General features: G+C 33.6%; 1 protein-coding gene across 1 annotated transcript in view; it reads left to right on the plus strand.

The window, feature by feature from the left end:
- Positions 1–11,040, plus strand: part of TMPRSS15 (transmembrane protease, serine 15) — a 116,018-nt gene that overhangs the window by 23,955 nt on the left and 81,023 nt on the right. The window contains 2 exon segments of the mRNA XM_011358244.1: positions 5,266–5,374; positions 9,000–9,097. Coding sequence (XP_011356546.1) covers positions 5,266–5,374; positions 9,000–9,097 — 207 coding nt within the window.

Below are 11,040 nucleotides of genomic sequence, written 5' to 3' on the forward strand. Positions count from 1 at the left end.
TAAATAATACTTACTATACGCTAAGCATGACCGTGATTTAAACATATTTACTCTTAGACTTATTTCTTCATTTTATAGCTGAATAACATATATATGAAAGATTACCACATAAGTATAAATACAGATTGATAAGCAATATGAAGAACTATTTGAATAATTCGAACCTATATTTGTTCTTGAAAAATTAAATAGAAAGCATGCACTAAATAATTTTTTTGGTGTGGTTTATGATCAGTTTTAATGTTGACTCTGAGTACAATTAGTTCCAGAAATATGTAAAGGCTGTAGTTACTGTTTGCTACACTTAGCTCTTCTATTACTTGTTTCACTTTGCTCTTCTTGCTTGATATTAATTGAAGATGAACCTCCAATAACAACAAAAGTTTTAAAAATTACCTATCTACTTGATATATACTTTAAAAGACAGGCAGTTTGTCTGTTTCCCAGCACCAACTCAAAAAAAGGCAACTTGACTAAAAAAGCTTCCACTAAGAAATCCCAATTCAAATGTTCTTGGATAAAATTCAAACCTTCAAAGTTTAACTACCTACTTTGAAGTGCACTCAGAGCATATTGGAAGAAAGTGCTGGCTACAGAATGTTTTTTAATCTATTTTATATAACTAAGTTACTCAAAGAAGAAGAAAGAAACATTCTTTTTTGCTATAGTTTTCAGGCAGTTGCTAAAACCTTTTCAGGGAAAATATGATACAAGTGTGCCATCATGAGGAAATACGGGTGATAACTTATATTTCAAAAATAATAATGTATGTCAAGGTGAGACAGAGCTTTATGGCTAAGTAATGATTATCAAAACTTTAAACTGGTGGAGGGGGGCGGGGAATGTGTAAAATGAATTAAATAATCAGAAAATGAACCACACCTATAACTGGTCTCTACTTCCACGGAGTTAATAATTTTCATTATAAATTAACATCAGTGCATATCAAAAAATAACCATAGATGTATCTTGAAAGTGTGACAACTTGTCCTAAAATAAGTTATATCATCATGAATTATTTTTCTGAGCCGCTATAAACTCATGACATGAGTCTCAGTATTAGAATTGTATTAATTCTCTTAATTTGCATTAAAGATAATCAGAGTGCATTATTATTTTCCAGTATCTTGGAGTTTCTGTGTTAATTGAACTTTGGTAACAACTTGCCTTCCATGTCACTAATTTTCTTCATCTCCTATATCCCCATTTCCTATTTTTCTTGATTCTCTTCATTACGTATATTTTTATATTATCATGGTATCTATTTAGGAAAATAAATACAAAGAATTTGTGGATTAAGGAAGTGGAAAATTAATCAATTAATCTGTATTTATCCAGCTAGGATTCAGACATGTAAGTTGTTTTATTTATCATTTAATTGTTAATGATGATAAACTCAAAGCTAGTGACTTCACCTCAGCACCAACTTGAGTAGCATGATTTTTATGCGAAAGCCCTTGTCCATCAATCTATATTCACAGCAAAATTCATTTAAGAGAATTATTTTTATGTGAAAGTGACCTATGCTCTCTCTATATTTTTTTCCTCCAAATGTGAGCTCTAATTCTAGATCATGTTATTAATAGAGTCACATTAATGTTGACTTTTTCCTCGAGGCCATTATTTAGGTTTTCACAACTTATAGCTGACTATAGCTGAACTAAGATTTCTTTAAATTGTTTTTCTTCTCTTCTGATTAAAATTGCATCAGCAGGAAAGTTCACTTTTTAGCTAACCTGTTAAAAGGAGAGATGCTGACTCACAGCCTTTAGGCCAATGTTCAGGCCTATTTGGAAGCTGGCAAGTGTCTCCACAGGTTGTTTGTATGCCACTATGTATGTGCACAATAAACCTGGTGGATAGGCCGAGATCCCATCCACAGAAGTTTGATTTTTACGTCTTGGAGAATTCAATACCCTGAGCAAACGCACAGTAAATATTGAGCCAGCAGAGGGAGCTCTCAGTGGGTCATAAAATCACACTCATAAATCCCATCCTATTACAGGCAATATTTCGGAGAGTGCCATAGAATAGCTAATATTATTTGACAGACTCATTTATCACCCATTCAGAATTTTTTCTGGTACTGCGCTGGAAAGCACTTTGTAGTCTAAAAAGTTATAACTCTGCACACCCAGTAATCCTACTCAGACACGCATGGGTTATATCTGTTTTTCCGAAAGGTTATCCTGCTTCATCGCTTTATGTTAAATTAGGTTCTCCAGAAACATTTTGAAATTAACTGAAAGAATATATGAGAAAATCCTAAGCACAAACCTACATCTTGAAATAATAACATTTTGGCATTCCAAATGCAGCTATTATAAGTAGTTCAATCCTATTGTAGTTTTAATGTAAATATTTTCAGTAACAATAATTTTAATTTTTACTTGCATTCAGGAATTCACCAAAGGCCCTTTAGAGCTGAACTTGACCTGTAGATTATTATTCCCATTAAAACTCAATAACTTTATAGAAAGCTGGACAGTTGAATTGATCATATTCTTCAGGACGGGCTAAATACTATGATAAACAATCTTAAAATTTAAGACTATACCAGTTTATCATTTACATCCTAGCCCAAGAAAGATGGGAAAGGGCTGTGCTCTTGTGGAGGCATTCAAGATGCCAGCTCCTCCACCATCCCCTCCGTCCTGAGTCTTCCCCTAGATCCTTTGCAACTGGCTGACAAACAAGGGAAGAATGTTATAGAAGATGTTTTTAGAAATGACATCTAGAAATACACACAATCATTTCCACAGTAGTTTATTGACCAGGCTCAGTCACGTGAATCCATTGTGGGAGGTGCAGTTTAGTCACTTGCCTAGGAAGTATAGCAAACATATAACAATCTCTGCTATGAGGGACATAACAGCTCTTTGGAAAATTATGAACCCTTTTGTGAGGCACGATGATGCTGATCCCTTTCCCAAAATATATGTACTGAATGAATGTGAAGAATGACTAAAATAAACCAGCTTTGAGAACAGGTTTTACAAGTTCTTAAGTTGGTTTTGTTCTATCATGTTTTGCTTCCTCCTTGTTGTGGATTACTATTGGAAACGTGATCTCCATTCTAATTTTAAGAACACTGGAAATTATGAAAAAAATTTTTAATTTCCAGTTGCTTTCATTTACAATTCCCTCCTTGCTTTTAAGCTCAAAGAGTGAGTGATATCATAATAACTACACTGTAGTATTAAGCAGTATATCACAATGTGCTCTGGAGTAAGACTGCCTGACTGTGAATTGTCACTTACAAGCTGGGAGAATTTATGCTAGTTACTAAACTTTTCTGTGCCTCAGTTTCCCTACCTGTAACTTCATAAAGTTGTGAATACTAAATTAATACATATCTAATAACTTTAGAATAGTGGCTGGTACATAGTAAACACTTCATAAATTCTAGCAGTTATATTTTAGGGCTGGTAAGACTGATTGCTCTACCTCACTAAATACAAACTATGATAGCAGTGAACTGTCTTGCATTGCCTATAATCTTGGAATCCATATATTTCTTGACAAACTGCAATTATAAAACCCTATATGTCCCATTTTTAAATATAAGCAGATACTATTCTTAATTTTATAGTCACTAAAGCTAAGTGATTAATTATCTCAATTATTTGGCATTATTTGTGGTGGACAGAGTTGAGGGTAAAGGAGATTTTCTTTTCCGTCTAGAAAATTATTAAGCTCTGCATTAAAAAGTCATATTTTGCCATTTTTTTCAAATTATATATATTAGCCTTAATCATCTTTGTTTCCTGCAGTATTATACAAATGGAAATGTAGTTCTCTCAACAAGCCACAGTTTTCTTTGTTTCCTTTCCAGAGGTCTGTAAAAGATTGTTTAGAGTATAATTCCTGCATCTCAAGTGGTTATTTTCTCAGTTTTATTTGTTGTCATTTTTTGTTGTTGTCTCCTGCTGGCAATTAGAGTATCAAGTCATAATCAAATGCAATAGATTCTTAGGTCGTTCTTAAACAGTCTTTGAATCTTAAAATTTATTTATCAAAATAATTTTTTGTGCCTTTAAAAAAATACCAAAAATTTCAAAAAGTCAATCAAGAACATGAGATTTTAACAAGATTTTTATGTGTCATTCCATTCTTCAATTTTTATTTTTCATCTAAATAAAATATTTGATGTCTTATAATAACTTGTATTTTATAATTTAACAGAGTTGCTGTATAACATTACAAATGGGCTTTTCTATCCACAAATAGGATTGGCTTGCTTATTCAGCACTCAGATTCCAAGAGTAGTAATTTAATTTTGACAGATTTCTTTGATTTTCCTACTCTCCATCAACACTTCTTGCATATGAGGACTTAACAACCTACCAGGAGGAAAAGAGCACATTTTATAATGTGGTATCAACAGAACTAAGTAACTAAGCATATAAAAAATAACCTAAGAAAACTAAAGATTGTGAAAATCAAATGAGTTTTATTTTTTTACACATACGATACATAGCAAGTGTATACATAGCAAATGTAAAATAAAAAGCTTTAAGGTATGGCCGTTGGTTTCTGCTGTCAAGATGATTTTAATCTAGTTGGAAGTGTTTCAGATATAAATTAAAAATGCCTAATAATACATGACACTGAAAAGAGGTACATGAAATAAATGTGCCACAAGAAATTAAAAGAGGAAAATGAGGAATCATGGAAACAAGACATTTTCAAAAATATTAAATGAAAATTTTGAGCTAGATGACAAGTCCATATAAAAGGAGCAAGAGTAATCAAGTAAAACAGACTTCAGTGAATGGAATTCTCCACAGGCGACTTGTGTCATATGTGTCATTTTCCTGGCCATATTCTGATTATTTCAGGAGGATATAGCACTTTGTGTATATATTTCAAATTTATCCTACCTCCAATTTAATGGGGAAAAGGACAAAAAAATTAGTAGTTATTTGTCTAAATTGGAAGTTTATAATTCAGATATATTTGTTCTCTACATATATAAAAGAATAAGCTAAAGGTGCAACTAATAAGATTTCAGTGTTTAGAAATACAATGTTTTTCTAAAGGACTCTATGATGGGGTGTGTAAGAGTATTTGAAAATAACCAATGGATTTTAAGTATGAGATTTGATCTACTCCAATTTGATCTTTTCAGTTTTGTAAAATAGCTTCACAGGATTCAGCCATGAATGTCCTATAAAGTGTTCATTGACCAATCTGAATCCTATCTGACTTGAGAAACCCTTTCAAGACGGTTGTCATGTAACATCAACTGCCATTTTTTCACAGCCACAGCTTGTGATGGAAGGTTTTTGTTGACTGGATCTTCAGGGTCTTTCGATGCTACCTATTACCCAAAGCCTTCTAAATCAAGTGTTGTTTGCCAATGGATTATACGGTAATATGCCATGTTCTAGTCTCTGTTCTTAAGTCATAAAGTCTTTCTTTGATGCAATAAGTCTTTCCACTTTTAGTAGTGTATTTACTTTTTTGACAATTGTTTTCATTAGCTATGAAGCAAAGCCTTTCCAACCTGTCCAAGAAGTTTCTCTCTTGTTCTTAACCTTTTAAAAAGGTATTTTGTCCTATAAACAATACTATCTAATAAGTAGGGCCATCTCACTGGGCACTGTAGCATGTTTTTTTTTTCTGTGATTGCATAAATTGAGCACCGCCAAATGAAACAGCACATATGTATGTCTGTGTATCACAAGAAATGGCACTTCACATCACCTACATCCTGGCTCCAAAATAGTTCCTTTCTCATTTTGTCAGTATCCCTGTGAAAATCTCCTATGGTGTGACTTAGTCATGGCAGATTAAGAGGTAGAACACACTCTATATACATTCTTTTTACTGTATCTTCAGTAACACCTGGATCAGTGGCTATGTATTTAACCTCCAAGCTCTTAATCAGTTGATAAATTCAATCATTATGATCATCAAAATAATCAAACTGCTGATGGCCGATCTGCCTTACTGTTTGCTTCAGCATTTTTCACAGTGAAGTATTACCTCATGTTCCTCCCAGATATTCCAAGGAAAAAAAATAATTTTTACTCAAATATAAGAAACACTGAAATAAACTTATTACGATTTTTTAAAAAAGGTACAGAACTTCTCATGACCTTAAGTAAGTTAGCATGCAATACAAATCTCTAAAAAATATATATTTCCTATTAAGCCAATGAACATTTTTTCCCCATAGAGCATTCAATATAAGTGTTCTGTGGAATTTACTTTGAGAAATGACAGTCTGTTTAGTTCATTTCTCTTAACAGCTGGATGGGATTATGGTTTCCCAATCTGACCTACTGTAAAATAGTTTTAATCATGATGATGACTCACTCGAAAACTAAGAGAATCAATATAAGAGCTGATTAAAGAAGATTAAAGGCAAAGCTTCAAGTTCTTGCCAAACAAATGTTAGGAAATGGCCCCAGAGTTGTTTTTCTGTGTAGACACATCCCAGAGATGAGATGGGGTATGAAGGGAAGATTATCCTAAACACATTTACTCGACATTGTTCAGGGAACGAAGAACATCCTGTTTCTTTAGATATTTTCTATTTTGGAGCTAAGCTCCATGAAATTCATGTAATATAACTAGGAGCATAATTTCCTCTGTTTTTATGTCTAGACAACATGTTACTTCTGTGCCAAAGATATGATTTTGTATTAAAAATGGCACTCCTAAGTAATTCTTGCCAAGTAAAAAATTAACCAATTTGGAGGACATTGTTTCCAATATAATCACATGAAATTCATAAAGCACCATTTATAAATGACTATTAGCACTGTTCATAAGTAAAATAAAAGATATTCTATTCCTTACTCTAAATGTTAGCAGAAAGCCATAGAAAATTTTTAAATTATTTTCTCTGAAAATGGAAAAACATGAATCCTAAGTGACTTCTTCATGCAATCTTTCAAATTTTATTAATACCAAATAAAAATTATTTAGTTGTTATATTCACTTAATAAAGCTAGGTCAAATTTACAGGGCTTATATGCAGAATGCAATAAACTTTTGCATAACAGTGATATCACATATAATAATGACACTGTTAATTAAGGATGTATACAGTTTTATTCTTTTCACTTTGTTTTCTATTAATTAATTTTAAAAACTATTTTAAGAAATCCACCAGTAGAGTAAGAATGATTTTTAAAATCCAAGGAATCTAAAATATTACCCTAAACAAATACTGTACTTCATGCTGAAATTAGGATTTAATTAATTATATAAGTAATATAATTACTTTTTTCCTCAAAACTGATTACTACATTAGAGATGGTTTGTACCAAGTAATTTGTTTTTCCTAATGGTGATCAAAGTGGAAGTAAAACAGTGATGTTTCCTATAAACTTAGAAGACCTATTAAAAAGTGGAGAAATGTTCAAGATGCCATTAAACTATATTTTGGGCTAGATCGGCCCAACCTTAGAATTATACTAAAACCACATTTAGCAGAGTGTTGACCATTAAGAATGTGAGCACTGGAAATAGTCTGTGTGGGTTCAAATCTGCCTCCTTCAGATGCAAGATGTGTGATTGCCAGCAAATAACTAAACTTTTTTGACCCAAATTTCTACATCCGTATAGTTCAACATCTCTAACTACAGGGGCCAAAGACATTATTAAATGTAATAATGAATGGAGAGTGCTTAGACACATATTAAGTGCTCAGTAAGCCACTTCCCATCTGAGGCGTTCAGGCCTATAAAAAGATTAACTATCGATACAAAAATGCAAAATATATAAACTAATTTAGGAAAGTACCCATTCCCTTAAAAAAAAAAAAAAAAAACAGGTTACCATAATATCTAACATTATAGAAACATCAGATATTACATTCTTTTATCTTACTTTTATAAATTCTTATATTTTCATTGCAAATGAGTTGGCTTTTCTGAATCAGAAGAAAGTAAAAAATTGGATGCTCTTGTTTCTCTTCTACCTTCAATTATGTATTTTGTAAAAGCAAAAGACTCCTGAACACAAAGGTTCCTAGGGAGTATCTCTTGCAACCCTTAGATTCATACCTTGAAAACAATATCACATGACGAAAACTTCACTATAAACCTGGCTGGAGACACCAAAACTTTAATTAAAAGAACAGAAATCATCCCTGAAGACTGCTTCATTTCTTCTTCCTCTGTCTTCAGCTTTGATGCTGTGTCCCCAAAGTTCTCACCAGGCTCACTCCCCCACCCCAATGCCTGCACTGACCTTACAGAGGTGGACCTTAATCTAAATGGCTGCACCACCATCTGTCTTGCTCGCCTTTTCTCGGTCTGGGCTGTGAAGATCTGCCCTCCTCCTTGATCCCCTTTTACTCCTGCGAACCTCCCGTGCTTCCCAAATAATCTGAGAGTAGCCTGTGAGTATGACATCTTTTCCATTTACTGGTCTCCCTCCAGCGGCCCTCAAACCTGAGAGCACTTCACAATTACTCCTGGAGTATTTAAAATTATACATCCCTGAATCCACTCTAGACCTGTTGAACCTTACATCTTGGTGGATCCAAAAACCTGGGTTTCTGCTTAGATGTCTTTCAATTCTGTTCCGATAGTCACTTATTTCAGTGTCATCAACCCCACTCCTTGAAGATTAAACTCCATCCCTAAACACCAGCCCCTGACCTGGATTCTAATACTGCGTTTGCCAAAACTGAGGTCTTGACACAAACGGACATTTCCCAAGAATGAGCTTTAGAGTTTCAAATTAACTACATTTATGATGAATGTCCCATAGTCCCAATTAGCCAAAGTATAACTGATACTTTGGCTAATTGGGACTATGGGACATTCATCATAAATGATAACTTACCCAAAAACTAAGTTTGCCATGCCCTTGACCAGTAGGCCTTGTTCACCTGGCATCCTTCATGGCAAGCCTCTGAGGCCAGGTCGCTTCTCAATCTCCTGCTTGACTTTGAGGATAGATATTTCCCTATTATTAGCCCTCTCAATCCTTAGCCAATTTAGACAATATTACCCGTGCTCTGGTTTGTGTTTCAGCCACTTCCCTTCTGAGGCGTTCAGGGGAACATTGCACCTCCGAAACACTCAAATTATTCACATTTCTGATCTTACTACTTCAGTGGGACAGTGTAGTTGTAAATAGAAGTTGCCTTAGACACTTTTAAATATTAAATTAAAACTTTGTAAGGAACCTGTCACATTTTTCTTCCTATTCTCTTATACTGGCAGCTACGTAGGCTAATTTTTTTTTATTTCTGTTGAACATCATGTACTAGTTTCCGCAAAGTACTGGAGAATGTAAGAATGAATAAAGTAATCTCATATTCAAGTCATACAAATTCTGGTACACAAAACAATTAGGTCCATAACTAACAACTGCTATGGAGTAACCAGGGGTATCCCCTCTGAGTATTCAGTAGTAACTGATCGAAATCCATGTACTTTTTAAAGGTTTCTTACTTAATCTTGCTTGTTTTAAAAGTAAGTATTTATTGAGTTTTTTTCAAAGTAAGTACTGAAATACAGTAAATGAATATAATATAAATTATAAATAATTTGTTTCAAAACTGTTTCAAATGAGGAAACATTCATATATCACTACATTGGGCTGTTTCCTAAGTGATTTTTGGTCTTCTAAAAAAATTGAATGAAGTTATCCATATTAAAAAATTGATTTTTGATAGTATAATGTATGTATTCCTTCCATTATGTTATGTTGTAAATATATTGCTCTCACAGTATAATTTAAGCATAATAATTGAGCCTAAATTCGTCTGAAAACTAGTTTGAAATATCTGTAAAAAATATATTCAAGAGCAATGTGAAGGAATAGGTAGCCCTAGCTTCTGTTTCCCTACAGAAACACCAATTTAGCAATGATAATACATTCGTGAGAAATCCAGAATTCAATTAAGTTGCAGTTACCCCCAAGTGAGTACAAAGCCAAGAATAACCACATTGAAATGAACAAAAAGATCAAGTTCGTTTTATTTGTGTTAGCTCTTTCCCCAAGCCAACATAGCTCAGCACCAGGAGAGCATCTGGTCTTGCCTCACTACTTCTCACTTGGAGGGAAAAAGGAGAATGGAGTATGTCCAAAACTGTAGCTTTTCCAGAGGCTGCCCAAGGGACTAGTTTTTGTCTTACCTCATTTGGAGCACTGATGGAACCAGCATAGTTTGGACACCTGAGAGGTGCTGAGAACAAAGAGAAACAGGGGTGACTTGCTGTGGCCAGGATGGCTTGACATAATTTCACACAATTCAAAGCCTCTCTCTCAGGATGGAGGGAGAGTGCAGCATTCTTCTAACATTGCGATTGTTCCGGGGTCCTTCCCACATGACTTTTATTTGTCCCACATGACTCAGGGAGGTGAGAGCCTGCACACTTTGAATGCCTGGTAGCTGCAGAAAACAAGGGAATATGGGGTGGCTTGATGCTATAAAACCAGAGAATTTGCAGTTCCACATATAAACACCAGAGAGAGCAGGAAATTAGGACCTTCTGAAAAAGAAACCAGCAAGCCTCTAATTGCTCTTGAATAACCAATGGGTCTTAGACAAATATTTTTTAAAAATTAGAAAATATCTGTAGACAAATGAAAATGAAAACACAACATGCTAAAAATAGGATGGATAAAAAGTAATACTAAAAGGAAAGTTTATAACAATAAATACCTACGTTAAAAAGAACAAAGATCTCAAATCAACAACCTAACTTTGTACCTCAAAGAACTAGAAAAAGAACAAACTGAACTCAAAGCTAGCAGAAAGAAGAAATAATTAATATTAGAGCAGAAATAAATGAAAAGGAGAGTAAGAAAACGATTTTAAATATTAATAAAACTAAGTTGTTTTTCAAAAATGTTGACAAAATTGACAACTATTTAGCTAGATTAATAAACAAAAGAATAGTCAACTAAAATCAGAAATGAAAGAGGAGACGTTATAACTGATGCTACAGAAAATTAAAGAATTATAAGTGACTAGTATGAATAATTATACACCAACAAATTGGATAACCTAGAAGAAATGGATAAATTCCTAGAAACATAAAACCTATCAATATTGAATCATGA

This window comes from Pteropus vampyrus, unplaced genomic scaffold (genome assembly GCF_000151845.1).
Source record: "Pteropus vampyrus isolate Shadow unplaced genomic scaffold, Pvam_2.0 Scaffold38, whole genome shotgun sequence".
Classification (NCBI taxonomy): Eukaryota; Metazoa; Chordata; class Mammalia; order Chiroptera; family Pteropodidae; genus Pteropus; species Pteropus vampyrus.